At 39.1% G+C, this 17,925-nt stretch overlaps 1 protein-coding gene across 8 annotated transcripts in view; it reads left to right on the top strand.

The window, feature by feature from the left end:
- celf1 (cugbp, Elav-like family member 1) overlaps window positions 1–17,925 on the top strand; it is a 34,176-nt gene that overhangs the window by 5,292 nt on the left and 10,959 nt on the right. For 6 of the 8 annotated variants that reach the window (XM_084108629.1, XM_084108625.1, XM_084108627.1 and 3 more), the window contains exons 3-9: window positions 8,184–8,306; window positions 13,428–13,615; window positions 13,906–13,988; window positions 14,227–14,275; window positions 14,682–14,816; window positions 15,663–15,742; window positions 16,153–16,314. In XM_084108629.1, the coding sequence (XP_083964755.1) occupies window positions 8,203–8,306; window positions 13,428–13,615; window positions 13,906–13,988; window positions 14,227–14,275; window positions 14,682–14,816; window positions 15,663–15,742; window positions 16,153–16,314 (801 nt within the window). In that variant the 5' untranslated portion in view covers window positions 8,184–8,202. The remainder of the gene's footprint in view (window positions 1–8,183; window positions 8,307–13,427; window positions 13,616–13,905; window positions 13,989–14,226; window positions 14,276–14,681; window positions 14,817–15,662; window positions 15,743–16,152; window positions 16,315–17,925) is intronic. The other 2 variants (XM_084108631.1, XM_084108630.1) reach the window with 1 other exon arrangement.

Below are 17,925 nucleotides of genomic sequence, written 5' to 3'. Positions count from 1 at the left end.
CTTATGCTCATAATTGTTTATGCAATTTAAAAAATTATATTTAAAGCATTTGCGCACGAAGGTACCTCACGAAACTGTTTTCAGACAGACTTCTCAGGCAGCGTAACGGTTTAATGATCTATAGAAAAAACAGCAAGCTTTGGTGATAACGAAGCAAATATTTAATTACTACAATAGTAATTTCTTGCTATTGGTCAAAAACTTAGCCAACCACCAACTATAACTTTTAGACACCATCTTTATTTTTGAATTGTGGGATATCAGAGGCAGCAAAGAATATCGTTATGTAAAAATGTATCAGATGAAGGTGTGTCAGGAGACAGGAAGTGATGTTAGCATTAGATTCGGATGTGCCTTCCTAACTTGGAATGCATCCTCCAAAGGCAGCATTTTTTTTCTTTTAGACACAGCCACGTTATTTTATTGCTTACGTTTTTTTTTTTTTTTTTAGGTTTTGCTCATCGCACCCTCTTGTGGCCTCAGGAGACAAGCCAAAAGCATTTTTCCCTCTAACTGAAATTTCATTCAAATATAATTTGAATATTAGTCATATTTAAGAATAAAATTTGAATTCAGTTTTTCAGCCATTTTGACAGCCCTGATTTAAACATTTCCAAAATATGACAATATTGTTACATTATATTTCATTAAAAAAAAACTTCATTATTTTCTTTGCATGTAGTGAAGGAAGGGACTATATCTTATATTATGCATGCCGTCACCATGTGTGCTGCACATGCTTGGTCTGTATCATTGTTAATTTTGATACACATTTCAGTATCCTAAGACACAGCCTGCCTTTCTGTTGCACATGAATTTAAGCTGGAGTTTGTCATCATCAGAGGTTGAGTTGGCTGTGAGTTTTCTCCAGTTTGGCAGTGAAACGGGTGGTTCTGCTGGAGGCAGAATGAGTCTCACTGTAAGTGTCCAAAAAGAAAAAAGGGGAAATGTGCACAGCACTCTCTCTTGAAAAAAAAAATCTTAATTCTTGATCTTTTGAAATAAACCCTCCTCAATTCCCTCTTCAGTCCAAAAAGACCATTTTAGTGAGACTAAAGGCCAGGACACACCAAGCTGCCGGTGAGCCGTTTTTGAGCGTCTGTCGGGTTAGTTTTTGCAGTCTGTTCTGCACAGTCATCTTGAGGTCCCCTGTTTGAGAACCACTGTGCTAGAGCAAAATGTATGTATATGAGCAAAATTTGATTGGCTGAAATATCGAGAACTGGCTTGTTGACAAAAAATGTACTACAACAATTCATTTATCACCTGAGAACACAAGAATTCAATTACACATTTAACTACCCAAAGTTTATTTCTGGTTTTGGTATTCGGCTAAATGAAAACTTAACTTAGGTTTCGATATACAATTATATTGGTGCATCGCTAGTAAACACAGAAGCTCAACTCTGCTTGCTCTGTGCGAGAACAAACCTCACTGTTTCATGCTTGTGAAGCAAGCATGGTTGTGCTTCCATGTTTACCATATTGACCGGATTTGACAGAATTTTAACTTTGGGGTGTATTGTATTTAATTTTTTATTGTGGAACGGCCTAATGCTGCAGCATCCCAGTGTGTTTAGTTAGACTACAGGGCTGGGCGATAAAACAATAACGATAATTATCGCAATAATAATTTTCCTCTAAAACGATAATAAAAGTTAAATAAATGCTCGACATAATGTTTACGCTCCAAAAGCGGAATGAAACGGCGCTACTCATTTGAACCATGCACTACACGGACCATTTATCCGCTCGGCTCAAAGTTCATATGGCAGTGCAGCACGAGCTTACTAAAGCAGATGCGTTTACACGCTGATCGGTCTCGGTCACGCGACCACTAAACAGCGCTGTGAGATCCAGTGGGAAGCGCTTGAATTTAGTGAAGAACACAAATGTCTTGGGGATTTAAACTAGTTTAAAGCCTGATGAAATGGCACAGAAAAACAAGAGAAACACTGTGTGCAACAATACAGTCAGAAGGCTTTTCAATCTACAAATTGCCACAATTTACTGTAGTAACACTAACTGCACCATGGTATTGTGACAGAAATGTGGAATATTAAATTTTATAAATATTTTAGTTAAAATACTGTTATGAAAATTAATGTAGACAAATAAAAATGACATAAATGTTTATAAAAATATGACTAGAAAAATAACACTAGATTATCAATAATGCATGTTTTCAAAAAAGAAACATCTAAAAGCAATATCTGCATGAGGTGAAGCTGAAGAGTGAATGAACACCAGTAAACTGAAGCCCTTTCTATATGACGCATGTGAGATTAATCTGATATACTAGATACACAACATAAGCGTAACATGACAACTGGTTTCTGCAAGGACACTTACATTGAATTGGCTCTATCACTCTCTCCTCTCCACCTATTGCTGGCGTGTGGTGAGTGCACTGGCGCCGTTGTACTGCGGCTGCCGTCGTATCATCCAAGTGGATGCTGCACACTAGTGATGGTTGAGAAGAGATTTCCTGATATGATTGTAAAGCGCTTTGGGTGTACAGTAGTACATATGAAAGTGCTATATAAATGCCTCATTCATTAAAGGACGCAAATGCAAGTGAACTTGAGCTAAGTTAATTCACAACATTATAGTGTTCTCATTAGGGCTGCACGATATATCGAAATTATTGAAATATCACAAATGTACATATTGCAACAGCTTGTGATAACTGCATGATATTCATACTCGAAAAGATTACAAAAAGTCCAAGTTCTAGGTCAACGCAGAGAGTAGACAGGACGCATAAATGTTACTTACATGTGACATGCTTAATGTTTTTAAATGCAATAAGCGAAGTACTCGCACACAGGAAGCTGCCTCTCGGACAGCGTGTGATCCTAAATTCAATTCTCTTCCGTAGCTTATATGGCCAAATACACACACAATTGTCAAAATGCCTGTCTTGGTGAGTAGTCACTTAAACACAGTCGGTTGTGTCTTAAGTGGACTAAACAACTGAGAAAGAAAGTGTGCATGTAACAATATTTTGGATCTATGCAGCTCTTAAAGTGACATCAGCCTAATAAACCTATCATCTGTGTGCTTAAAGGTAGGGTAGGCAATTTCTGAGATGTTAGCAATACCGAGCTATTTTTGAAAGCATGAGAACCCACCCTCCCTTCAGAGCGTCTCCAAAGCTACGCCTTCTCCAAAACACATGAACGCACACAGCCAGAGCAGAGTCTGCAAAGCGGCACGAGAGACCAGAGTCCTGCACGGGTACGATTTTGTAAATCCGTACCCGCCCATACCCGCAGTGCTTAAAACCGCATCCAACCCGTTTTCCGACAGCAGCACTAATTAAAATCCGCACCCGACCCGCTTAAAATAGAACCGACACCCGACCCGCACCCGAAATAAAATCAGTTTAGCCAATCACATTATAGACACAATTACAAAAATGTTTATTGCCAGGTCATACAGATGTTATTACACGACAATTAACACAAGGACAACTTCAGCCGAAGCTGTAAAAAGGCCGGTACATGCAGAACATGGCTAACGTTACCACAAAACTGAGTAGCCTTGTAACATTTTACCAATCGAACAGACGCGGCTACAACACTATATGCCACGCAATTTCGTCTAGCCTACATTTGACAATTTTGGGTTCAAACACGCCCTGCACACCACACATACTTAGTGTTACATTTGAAAAATACTGTTCGATAGAACTGCTTGGTTTGTTACCACAATTATCTGCGTGCTTCCTCTGCGATGAAGTTCCACATTTGCGGCTATCCAACACGAAAATGCATGCAGCAAATAAGCCGTTCACAATATTTTCTTCAGATAACTCCAAATTTCTCCCACACTGGACTTGATTTTTGATGACGTATTGGTGACAACTTTACAATCTCCACTAGCTATTCTTTTCTTCAACTCCTCAGCATCCATCTCGACGACTGCAAGCAGATCGCGCGCGTGCGGTTATGATGAATTTTTAAAAGTGAAAGTAGCCTAGGTAACGTTATAGGTCCTGGGAAGGCGTGGCACGTGGGCACAAATAAACTGATGTGGGTTTTAAATTATTTTATCAACTTGAAATACAGGCATATTTTTGTAGATGTGTTCCTAAAAATATGCATATTTTTACGTTTGCATGTGATTGTTTTCAACCCGTGTTTAGACCCGTGTTTCCCCCGTGTCCGACCCGCACCCGTATCCGACACAGTTGGATATTTTTCACCCGTTTGAGCAAAATTTGCGGGTCACGGGTACCCGAACCCGTGCAGGACTCTACGAGAGACGCCGCTAAATTGCGTAATTTCTCAAAGCACATACCATTACAATAATAATGAACGTAAACCACTTACAGAGCTCTTACTTGTACTACCTGACTGCTGCGGTTTAATTTCGGCATTGATAGTGTTGCCATTGAAATGCATAAATCAGAGTCTGAGGACGTGAACAATTCTGGGTAGAATGTCACGGGTTGCCATCTTGTAATTACGGTTACAACATGGCGTGCAATGACAATAAGCTTGTTGTTTTGGTTCAGGAGAAACTGTGGCTGCTGTTTGTTTGTGGTGTTTTAAATGAACATTTATTTAAAATAAAAGTTCTTGTTTGGCAAAATTACATTTCTTTAATAGCCCAAACACAGGCTTTACTCCCTTCAAACTTAAATTATCACTGTTTCATTACATCATTGTTGGAAACCACTCTTATCAGAATAATTATGTTAAGCTTGTGTATATTTTCAGTTAAAGCTGTTAAGTTATAAAGCAATCTCATGTAGGGTTTTTCCTTTGTGTTTTATATAATGACCTCTAGAAGGTGCTCTAGAAATGTTTCCTTGATTGCTTTTCCCTTAAGAGAAATGCGTTGCAGTATTTCGTTACGTTGCAGTACATCTGCAGTATCCGCGGATATAACGCGATCCGCGCATCACTATCGAACGCTTGGAGAATGGACACAGGCCAGGAACCCGCAACAGAACCGTGTCGGTGGAAAAGGGTATCTGAGCATGTGACTGTAGTCGATAGTTTTGTCGAAAGCCGGAGGTGGCACGAAATTTGACGGAGGCGGCCTCTTTGTAATTCTCTATGCAGGGAAAAAACCCATGTAATGTGGGCCTACTTGAAGCCGTACACCTATGTTAAAATATCACTGTTTTTAAATGCATTTACAATAATTAAAATTTGTTTTACACACTTAATGTATTATCGTAGCTCATATTGAATATTGCACTATTTAATGAGTTATCGCATTTTACTTCAATATCATGCAGCCCTAACGTAGGCCTACTGTTGAAAAATGACGACGAGAAAAAATTATTGAAAGTAATATTACAAGTTGCATGCGCTTTTCCCTTGACGACAACGCTGAAACACGGGCAACTAAAGCGCAAAGAAATGACAAATTTCTGTTACAGTGGTGTTCTCATAATGTTATGTACATGTCAGATCAGCACATCTTGCATCAAAGTAATTCAGGCGTCTCTGCGCGCTTTCAAATATAGTTTCACTTTATTTTGCCTGTCTGGATGGCATGCTGTCCTAATGCTAACCAATCAGACCTCAGCAATCGCTGCAAAATGCTGCATTTTAGAATAGTTTCAGATACTTTGCTTTCTTTTTTACATAATGGTAAACCATGAGCTTGTGAAATGTCCAGTATGTGTTAGGTTTTCAGGACAAACAGAGTTAATGGAGGGTTAATGCACCAACGGCTGAATTGATTGATTATACCTGATTGATTTCTCTAAGCTGCTTTGGATCTTGGCAAAGATGCTTTCTGTATTTTTGATGTGGCGTCTAATGCCCTGCACGTCACAGAAATCAAATATGCACTCAAGGTAGTGAAGTGAACCCGGACAACTTCATTAGAATAATTTAGACACTATTTGCTATTCTATTTCCAATAGAATTGTAGCCGTTTTAATTTCTGCCATGAGGTAACCTTCTGTTTTGGACGGTGAGTGAGCTGTCCGTGTTGGTCGGCAGTTTATGACCCTTGGCATTCTGAACGGCTGGCGTGGGGTGCTCTGATCAAGATGTAGTAGTACAAGTTGTTATTTTTGTAGTCATACAGAGAGGAACAGGATGGAGGTAGTGCCCTATACTGATGGGAGGTTTGTAATTGTCCATCTATACCCCTTTCTCTGATTAGTCAGCTGTGTGTGTGTGTGTGTGTGTTGTATTCTCAGCTGCTGGGTCGTTCCAGATGCTTCGGTATTACTCCATTTGTCCACAGTGCTCTCTGTCTGTGCCGGTGTTCGAGAGTGAGTTTGTTGTTAGATGAACTGCAGACCATATGCTCTGCCTCCCCCCCCCCCCCCCCCCCCCCCCCCCCCTCTACCCCAAAGGCCTTAACACTGCCTTACATAGACAGTCCATGAATAAGCCCTACAGTCACTCATCAGTCATTAAAACATGGCCTGTGGTCTTAGAGCATTCTCACTTCGCTCCCAGGGTCAGAAGCCACATCACAGCTGCATGGCATGAGTTTCCCAAAGGGAAGATAAATTATTGATGTGTACAGTGTTGAGAATCAGGCAGCTTTCCAAAAGTTGCAGCGCAACTAGTTGTAATTTGGAAGCCTTACCGTAGTTAGTGTAGCCTTTGGTATCAAGGTAGTTTTTATTTCCCTCTAAATGTTACATTTACTGTTTTTAAAGGCTGGAATACACTACACAACTTTTGCCCAGATTTTCCCCCAGATTTACAGTCTGGACAAGTTGGTGCTATTTGGTGAAAGTCATAGTCAGTCTCAGGGATGCTAACAATTAATCAAAGATCGCATCCACAAACAGGAGTTACACATTCTGACTAGCATGCATCTGAGGCGGCATTGACATGTTGTAGGCTATTAGTCGTTATATTTGATTATTAAATGAGTAATTTAATTAAATGATCAATCACATTGACTCATTTTATAATCCCACTAGCCCTTTATTTAAACTAAAAACCCTTCTCATTCATTTGGTGAGAAACATGGCGTTTTAAGCAGCATTTGCACACCTTGTCAATGTCATGCTGTTGGCTATATGCCACTGCAGTAGACGCATATTGCAATATTAAGGCTAACGATTAATTGATCGTTAATTTAAATGACGATCGATCATGGGAATTTGTGTAAATTGACATCCCTAGTCAGTCTGCAGTTTTGAGTTAACAGATTTCACAGAAAACAGTGTAGTGTATGATGGTCACAGACTCCAAATCTTCCTCTTTTTTTTTTAGCTTCAAAGTTTGTTTCCATGCCGTTTTAGGACATCAAACATGTTTAATATTTTGAGCTGATTTTAGAACACATTGTTTTCATTTGTCATGCGTCTCCTAGCAACAAAGCATGTGTTTCTTTTCGAGTTTGTTCTGTTCTGATTTAGTGTGATCCTTAGTCGTTTAGTATGATGCCCAGTAATTTCCTCTAACTATATACAAAGTCGGCAAGTGTATGCTTAGTGTTTTAAAATCTGTTCATATTTTAAAAGTTGTGTAGTGTATGTGCTCATATGCAGCGTTGGAATGTCAGATTCATTCTAGCGAATTGTTTTGTTCAGATTAATGTTCATACACATTAAAAAATGAAAATTCTGTCTTGTCATTGTGGTCTGGTTGTTTCACCATGATAGTGATCCTATGCACTTGTACATTTCTATGTCTATATTATAAACTCTGATATTATGTTACTGATGTATCAGTTGTATTTACTTTGACCACAGATCTTTTTTGCTACTGGTTGGGTATGTGAGACTTTATATTTTGTTTCTCAGCAGAGTAGTATTTTACACAGTGCTGTTAGTCATATACACTCTCCTTTCAGTAACTTTGTTAAAAGTAAATTGAAAATATACTTTGGGCTGAACAAACATCTGGTTTGGTCTGAGCTTGGAGACCATTTTTTCCCTTTTTTAATGTGACAAACCTTTGTGTTTGAGCCTCTACAAACGGATTACTACCTCCAATGAAAGTGACAACAGCTTCCTCTTAGATTATAGTCTGTCATTTACATGATTATGTTCAGATCATCCAGGAAGTGTCTTCTCACTCTCCTACATATGTGTTTTCTGTGTGCATGCAGTTTTGTGACATGAGGTTTGCATGCTGTCTATTCTGTCAGAAGACGTCTCTCTTTCTTTTTCCTTTCCAGTTTATGTTTACCTGTGTATGTGTGTCTGATGTGTGTGTCCTGTAATGTTTGGTGTGTTTCTGTAGCATTTAACAAAGTCACTGGATGGATAGCATCGACGCTGAAGCCCTCTACCTGACCACAGCGCAGATCGGGCAACCTCAATGCGAGCTTTCCCTTCCTGCTGTGGAAGTACCTGCCCTTGGCGGGTAAGAACACATACACTCCACATCCTTTTACCCCAGGGGTGTGAGGATACCCTCCATCTACAGGTTTTCCCTCAGTGGGAAACAAGTCTGTTAAGCAGCTTCTCTTTGAAGCTGGAATGAGAAGAAAAAATAACTTGCTCTTATTTTGTCATTGCTCCTTTTTCTAAATAGCAAGCATATCTGCAGTGAGCAGCCCACCAGATGTCACTGCATGACTAGTGATGATGTCATGGCCTATTTGAATATCTGAGACAGACTGTTGAGGAAGAAAAAAATGATAACATTCTGATTAATTGCAGAAACATTTTTGTAAGGATGTTCTTTTATATATTCCTGCATAAATGATATGCATTATTTTCTGAACGAATCAGCATTTTACAAACTATATAATAATATATATATTATTTTTTTTGGCAATCAAGGCATTTGAATGTTATTTGTTATATACTTATTATAGGGCCATTGGTGTTTTTGTGCTAAACAAGACTAAATAGTATACCTAGTCTGCCTGTGGCTTGTTTTGTTTGACACCTTTTGACTGCGAGCTTATAAAATGACCCATGTTGCATGACCCCGAGCAGCCCGTTCCTCCCTCCCTTCCGCCACCCCCACCATGCTGGAACAGTGCACCGTTCGTGGCCCGTTGCCGGAACATGATTGTGTCCTAGGGGCGCTTCAGCTCGGGGATTACCAGAGAGCTGCCTGTCCCCATTCATTCCTGCCGCTCACTCACGCTTATCAGCATCAATCTGACGCTTTATTTATCTGACACTGCACTCCTTTCTGCTTTGCTAAGAGAAAAACTCACAAAAAAGTCCCCCTCCATCAGCACTTTCCTTTGTGGAAGCAGGGGTGCAGCTTTTAGTGGCCCGCCGGGCCCGTCCTAATCCTCAGTCCCAGCCCAGTGACCAGAGCTACGGCCTGTGTTTGTCATCCAGCACAGTGCCGAGCCTCGTCGTTGTCTCTCTTTGCTCCATGTCGATTTGAGTTTTGTGGGGTCTGATCAGCCTCCATGAGGTGTACATTTCCCTTTCTCTCTCAGCTGTTCCCATGTCACTTCTCACGACTTCTGAACCTTGAGAGACGTTGTATAGACGGATAGTTGCTGTGGCTGTTTAAGTGTAAACAAGTGCTTTTTTGTGGATTCTGTCAGTGTTCATTTGAGACTTACTGATTGGTGAAGTGCTGAAGAAAATGGCTTCCTTTAAGCTGGATTTTCTTCCTGAGATGATGGTGGACCATTGCAGTTTGACTTCCAACCCAGTGTGAGTACAGACTTTAGTGTTCAGCTTGGCGTAACTTGATTTGGGTTTCACTCTAGTACCTTAAGTTCTCCTTTTTTTTGATAGTCTCTGTAGTTAATAAAAAAATTCCACCTTTAATACAGTGACTGTTTAATTTTATTAATTAGTGTTGTTTGTAAAATCGGAGTGATTTACTGGTTTGTTTACGTCTTAATCTGAGCCGAAAGGCCAGTAAATGTAAATGTCAGGCAGTATTTTCGGTATTAAGGAGCTGAAAGTCAATGCCCAATGGCCAGAGGCCTGCAGTGAGGGATGCTAGTTCATGTTTACTACATAATCCTGTAGTAAACATGTTGTTGTTTTTATTATTAGACTGTATTGTCTAATCGCAGCCCAGTCTGAAACCTCTCCTTTAATAAAAGCCCAATACTTTGACTGTGTATGATCTACTAGTTGGATCTGCTAAATGAAGATATTTGGACATTTCATAATCTGCCCAGGAAAAGCAAAAAAGAGAAGTTAAAAATCTGGAGAGTATGATGTTTTATATGATTGAGGCATTGTAAAAACCTGTGGTGTGAACTCTGTTATATTCTCAAATAGTCAATGAGTTAGTCACTCACATGTTTTAGAAAGGAAAGGAAAAATCCTTGTTTTACTACTTACTCCGCCATCTTGAGTGGCTGTTCCCTGTCTGTTATAGGATAGGATGTATTGCCCCGTATTTTATTTATAAGTTAACACAAGATTTCATTCTTTGCTGTTGCAGGATGCTGAAATAAAACATTTCAGTGTTTGTCTTATTAAAATCACAAGGGTTGTTTGTGATTCTCACTGTGAGGTTTTACAACCTCAAAGGGAACAATTTAGCCAAGAACAGGGCCAGGAACTGCTGACTGAGCTAGAGCTATGGTAAATTGCCTTCTCTGCATCTCTTGCATAACAAATAACCCAAAAAGAACAGAGTTCATTGTTGCTAATAGTCTTCAGATTGAAGGCTGCATTCATATACTATTCATATTAATTTGCAGCAATGGGAAAGAGATGACTACCATCTTGATTATCTCCTTCCTGTTTGTCTGATTGTTCTTCCATTCGGGTTCAGTAGTTTTTGTTGAATCGGTAGAATCTTCTGATTCTTCTCCAACATTGTGTTCTGATGTTCTGTGACTTTAGCTAATCCCAACAGTCAGGAACTGGTCAGTTCACTGGGAAAGAATTAACAATCCTTAAATGTTTTTGCCCCAGTGAATACCCAATGTTCCTCTGGCCCAGATTGGATGATCTTCTAGAGAGGCCGTGTTATCTGCTTGTCTGAACAAGTTCTGGTTGCTGGAAAATCGACAAAGTGGAAGGTTTTATAAGCTCTGCTGTTCTCTGATCAATAAACGCCATTAATCTGGCTTTTAGCTTCTGGCTAATGCTGCTCTTTGTCAGCAGGACAATGCTGTGTTTTCGTAAAGTGATCTGTCACTCCACTGATCAGCAGCTGCTAAAGAGAGTGATGAAGCAGTGCTTCAGGCCTGTCCATGACATCACTCGTTGCTTCCCCTCATGCTTTACTCTTGTCAAGCAGAAGTGTGTCAAGATGTTCTTTTAATTCATTCTCATCACAGACTTTGATATTCTTTTGTGATATCTGACATTTTCCTTTCTCTTTTTAATGTCATTTTTGGTGGTTTATTGATTGAGGTCCAAATCTACTTTCTAAATCCATGTTATTGTGAATCTACACGTTTAATTTTTTTTTTTAATGTTGGGCCTCGTAATGTTTAATCAAAATGTCATTACTGGACCTTTCAGGTGAAAACGACAGATGGATTTCCAGATTTGCGGATGCTAGATTTCTGCAATCATTTAGTCTGCTTAAACTCTGCCCCTACAAGCTCGCATTCATCTGCCTCCAATTTTGAGTGCAACGCCCACATCTTCACAATCAACAACTGATGTATAGAACCAAGCCCATTTTGTCTTTTTCGATAATCTGTTACACTAACATGTTTGTCACAATATGTAAGAAAAGATCTGTCGCTGCTTCCATTTCATTACGATTTTAAATCCAGTTAGTTGAAAACTGTTAGTGCATGAACAATTTTCAGTTATTGCTTACCTCAGAAAATCTTGTGTAGCCATTTTAAAGGGATGGTTTGGAGTAAAATCAACCTAGGGTCCTTTGCACCATAACCTCGAGCCAAACACCCCCCCAGAAGCCTTTTTTCCCTTGGTTGAACATTATTAAAGTTAGAGATATTTAGAGATATCAGCCAGATGGCTTAGTGCAGGCGCTAATGGATCCTATGATGTATCTCGTAAATTACCCCACTAATAATGCCCGGAATGGTACCAAACTTTTACAGTAGTACAAATAGGTTCTGTACTCATAAAACGAGGCATTGGAAAGGTTGTTAGTACATCAGGAGTTTATTTGAATAACACTTGACTGACGGCTTATGCTACTGCTAACCCGGACGTCGACGTCACTTCAGTGGTTTGGGAAAAGCACGTAAAAGTCCTGGCAGAAAGCGATGCATAAGGATGTAGTGTAACGACGAATTATAATTTTTTTCTGAAGTGTTGACAACTTAGTGTTAATTAATAATTGTTGCAAACTGGTACTACCAACAAAATATTAGTGCATTCCTGGAACTGGGCGTCGTTACACTACATCCTTATGCATCGCTTTCTGCCAGGACTTTTACGTGCTTTTCCCAAACCACTGAAGTGACGTCGACGTCCGGGTTAGCAGTAGCATAAGCCGTCAGGCAAGTGTTATTTAAATAAACTCCTGATGTACTTACAAACTTTCCAATGCCTCGTTTTGAGTACAGAACCTATTTGTACTACTGTAGAAGTTTGGTACCATTCTGGGCATTATTAGTGGGGTAATTTACGAGATACATCCTTGGATCCATTAGTGCCTGCACTAAGCCATCCGGCTGATATCTCTAAATAAGCTCTAACTTTAATAATGTTCGACCAAGGGAAAAAAGGCTTCTGGGGGGGTGTTTGGCTCGAGGTTATGGTGCAAAGGACCCTAGGTTGATTTTACTCTGAACCATCCCTTTAAGGCTTCATACATGTTGTTTGAGCAGGGATTTTACTCTTGTTTGCGCTTCACGCAATGGCTGAAGAATTTGCTAATAATGCCGCCATGAATGCTTTAGGTACCATGTTTTCTGCTAGTTTGTATTGCTAATCACTAGAAAAACATAAAGCAGCAGTAACATAAGTAAAGTTTTTTTTTTCATAAGAGAACCGGTTTAAATTGCTCTGCAGCATTCACAATTTTTATTCGCACAACTACAGTTTTACAAGAAATCTAATCAGAATATAGAACTCTATCTGAATGACCATGTTTGGACTAGTGGTCAATCAATTTGGGTTTTTCAATGGCTGATGCTGGTTCTGAGATCTACTGGTGTAGACAATCATTATGTAATGCAATACAAAGTACTCAAGTATTTATTTACAGAAAGCAATTTTGTGATAGCAAATAAGATGTACACAGCTGTTGAAATAAGTACTTATTTTGCAAGCCATTTACCCATCTCAACCTGAGAACAGCAAATGCATCATATATTGGCGAAGCTGACCAAGTGGAAACTGTTATCTGCCAAATAAAAGATTTGGTCTAAAAAACAATCATCAACTGGTTTAATCAGCCTGACCGATTAGTCTAATACTGGTGTGCTGTTGGTAAATAAGACTTGGTTGTAAATTTGGGGTTTTCATACTTGGGCAGTGGGCACGATATGAGATTGTTGTGTGCATCCTTCCATGTGCAATATGTTTGAGTATCATCATCTGTCAGGGAGAAATTGAGGGCCATGTCCTTAAGACTAGTTAAACAGACTTAGGTTTTTTTTCTTTTCTGTAGAACCAAGAAGATGAATGGGTCTCTGGACCACCCAGACCAGCCCGACATTGATGCTATAAAGATGTTTGTGGGTCAGGTCCCCCGGACGTGGTCAGAGGATCAGCTGCGTGAGCTGTTTGAGCCCTATGGTGCAGTTTATGAAATCAATGTTCTTCGGGACAGGAGTCAGAACCCCCCACAGAGTAAAGGTACTTGACAGTCAGTACACTGCGGACTTGTACGGTCTGTTCCAATTCCTAGTGAGCACATAGCACACACACACATGCAGTGCTGCTTAAAAAGCTTGGCATAAACAAGTTGTCTTATGTGGCAGCGCAATTAAGTTGCCTACTTTTTGGAACAGTCCTCATGTTGGGAATGTGCCAACAATCCCTTAAAATGCTGCTCACTAGGATTTGGAACGCAGTTCTAGAAATTGGTCTCAGCGGAAATGTTGTCATCTTGGACTTGGTTCATAGACCATTTATTGCATTTGCAGGTTGTTGTTTTGTCACATATTACACCCGTAAATCTGCGTTAGAAGCACAAAATGCCCTTCACAACATGAAGATTCTTCCAGGGGTGAGAAAAGGATCTATTTTTATTTTATTGTATCAATAATCCATTAATCCTTCATGTGTGTCTTCAGATGGCCGCCTTATATGTATTGCTCTTAAAAATGCATCAAATCTACACATGTATTTTTTAGTACACCCAAAAGAAACCTTTATTAAAGCTTTTCAAACAGCTGATTTCTCATGGGGGATGGGAAATGTCAGTATTGATAAGTCATGTGATTATTATTTTTTTCTCTGCACAGATGCATCATCCCATACAGATGAAGCCTGCAGACAGTGAAAAAAACAATGGTGGGTGACTTGAATTTACTCAGTTACTCTCCGTTCAAAAGTTTAGGGTCAGTCAAAGAATCCTGAAAAAAGATTCATCACAGTTTCTCAAAAAAAAAAGAAGAAAATTCAGCAACAACTTTTCAACATTTGATAATAAGTTTTCTTGAGTTATTACTATATTAGAATGATTTCTGAAGGATCATATGAGTAATGACAATTCATTGTTGATTTGTAGTGATATTACTGTTTTACTGTATTTTTAATTAAATAAATGCGAGATTAAGATAATTCTTTCAAAACATTAGAAAATCTTACTGGCCCCAAACGTTTGAACGGTAGTGTATTGTTTGAGGAAATGTTCGCAAAAATGTTGAACAGCTGTGCAGAGGCAGTGCTGCCATAACACACTTTTCTTGTGTTTCAGCGGTAGAAGATAGAAAGCTGTTTATTGGAATGATTTCAAAGAAGTGTAATGAGAATGACATAAGGCTCATGTTTTCTCCATACGGTCAAATTGAGGAGTGCCGTATACTGAGAGGCCCTGACGGACTGAGCCGCGGTGAGAACTCTATCAAGCGCATGTATATTGTCACTATCACCAGCCAAAGGAAATTATACACCCATCATGTGACCCAATTTAAAAAAAAAAAGAGAGAGAGAGAGAATAGAGGCAGTACTGTGAATGTTTTGACTTCTAGCACATACACGCATGAATTTAACTTCAGCAGTCTTTCCTTCAGTGCACTGGTAGCACACTAATAAACATCATCAGTTACTCTCTCATTTTAGTTATTTTCGAGGAGGTAGTGTTTGCGTAATTATTAGTTGCAGACACAACCCATCAGAGAAAAATGAGACTCAATTGGCTCCTGTCGGCCCAGATGAAAATGGCTTCATTCATCCCAAACTCAACATGGCAACTGTTATTAGAGGTTATATAACCATAACGGCATGCAACAAATTGAGAATATTTGCACAGTCGCTTTGATAATTATTATTATTTTTTTCCCTTGTCCACTTATTCTCCTAGTTTCTAGCTGTCATTTACCTGAGGCGTAGAGAATCACTGTGATTTTTTTTTTTTTTTTTTTTTTTTTTTTTAAGTTAACCAAAGTGTAACCAAGGGAACATAATGCACATTCAGGCCCACGCTATTTATTTTAGAATTAGCTTGAGTGAACTTGCTGTCCATCACCATGGAAACTGCATAAGTAATAGGCACAACCCATTTTGACTCAGCAGCCCTCGAACCGTTTTCCAAAGAGACTGGGCCTGAATCGGGCCCGTTTTTGATGAGGTTGTGTTTCTGCCTGATTGTTCCTGATTGGATTTAGGTTTTTGGTTTAAACACAGAAGTTGGTGTCCTTTTGTGATCTACTCTCTTACTTGTCAACTCTGTTCACAGGCTGTGCCTTCGTCACATTCACAGCGAGACAGATGGCCCAGTCTGCCATCAAATCCATGCACCAGTCACAGACCATGGAGGTAAACACACATACACATACTCATAAATGCCTATGCCCCAATGCATAGTATAAAGATATATCTATAACCATATCTCTATCTCTATCTTTTCTTTTTTTCAGGATTCTATGAATAGAAATTTTAAAAGAACAGCATTTATTTGAAACAGTTAGTTTGTAAATGTCTTTTATTCAGCAAGGATGCAAATTGATCAAAAGTATTAATTTCTCTCTTCCAGAAGAAAAAAATCATACTGTCCCAAAATATTTGAACAGTAGTGTGTTATGAAAGGCTGAGACGCTGCTGTAACATATAAGAGTATAAACATATAATCTGTGACAACTTGGTTGCTTTCCCTTTTTATATGTTTCTAAATTATATCCTATGCTGTATTTGCTATACTATATTTTGATTTCTGTTGTGTCCCTTAGGGCTGCTCTTCTCCCATCGTGGTGAAGTTTGCAGACACACAGAAGGATAAGGAACAGAAACGCATCACCCAGCAGTTGCAGCAACAGATGCAGCAGCTCAACGCTGCCTCCATGTGGGGAAACCTTACAGGACTGAACTCACTGGGGCCACAGTACCTTGCAGTGAGTACACAGGATAGATCCCGTTGCATCTGAGGTCTATGCACGTAGAAACCGCGCCACTGTTTAAAACATGCAAACTGCACTGCATAAACTACACAAAGCACGTGCCGTGCACAATGAAAACATTCATATTTAGTACATGAGAGCTGGTCTTTGCTCCGTCTAGGGCTGTCACAATATCAGAATTTCACTAAATGATTATCATAGCCAAAATACTTCTCAGTAACATTATAATCACAATATCTATAGAAATTTTGAAAGAAAAACAAAAACTGTCAGTCAAATTTAACTTTGTTTTGTTTTAATTTGTTTGGAAAAAAGAATCACTTAAAATATGTGGGTAGGTAGACAAGAGAGCGTTTGTAACCATAACTGTACAAAAAGCACTTACTGTTGATCTAAAAAAATCTAAAAAACCACACTAAAGAGCTCACTTTTTTTCTGGTGCAGGTAGAACATCTCTCTTTCGTCTGTCATCTCCTCTGAGATGATTTTGTGAGGCAGTAGTAGCTACACTCTGCGTCGTCATAGTAGAAACAAGCATTAAGGTGCAATACTGCCACCTCCTATGTTGGAGTGTCAAGCAGATTGCTGGATTAATTACGATATTATCATTGGTGATTTTTGTTGGGATTTTTCTTAAGTATCACTTATCAATGCTGTTATATTGCGACACCCCTAGCTCCATTCAAAATGTAATTTGCTTTATCAAAACTATAATGCATTATTGTTTGCATCTGTAGTAGGGATACACGATTAATTGCAATTTACATGAAATCGCACTTAAACCGATTTGGCTTATAGCGATTATGAAATCACAAAGGCTGCGTTTGTTTTTTTACGCGCAGTTTGTCATTGATGTATGGCTCTGTAAACACTGCTCCATCTGAAAGCACTGCGAGTTTGAGTCACTTATGTGTATTTGAAATACACTTTCCAAACATGAGAAGCATTTATGAACCTTTTGTCCAACAAAAGACAACATTTAATAACATGCTTTTATTCCAAACTCACTTCGTAACGACAGTTGAGCATCCTTCTGTGAGATGATGTGGCTTCTTACATAGAATAAGGCAGTTGTGTGTTTTTTAGTCATGTTTAATCAATCAACGCGTTTCAATCTTCTGTTTATTCAGCTACAGATAGTATGATGTGTTATCACAATGGATAATCACAATGCTTCAACAGATGAAGCAGCATTTACTACTGATCAGCGCGCATAAAATAATCGCAGCCTTTGTCAAATCGCGTGCGGTTTCATTGCGATTAATCGTGCAGCCCTAAACTGTAGTGATTAGATTAGATTCCGTAAGAGCCTTGTAATCAGATTTGTATGGGATGAATATAGAATCAAAATGATTAACACGTGCAAGCACACTTATCAATGAACTTGATACATGTTGCAGAAATGTTTTATCCATGCCTTTCATCTTGCGTGTGCAAAATTCAAAATTGAATGAATGTGAAGCAATTTGTACAAATAGACATTTGTACAAATAGACAATGTTTTCCTTTGTATTAGTGTATCATAATTTGCGCATGCAACAAAGAAGATGTGCATTTGTGGATCAGGTGACACGCGTGCATTCATTGACGTCATTTCTGAGTCGA

The sequence above is a fragment of the Abramis brama genome (genome assembly GCF_963993115.1).
Source record: "Abramis brama genome assembly, chromosome: 3".
In the NCBI taxonomy this organism is placed as follows: domain Eukaryota; kingdom Metazoa; phylum Chordata; class Actinopteri; order Cypriniformes; family Leuciscidae; genus Abramis; species Abramis brama.
This window is presented reverse-complemented; position numbering and strand designations above follow the sequence as displayed.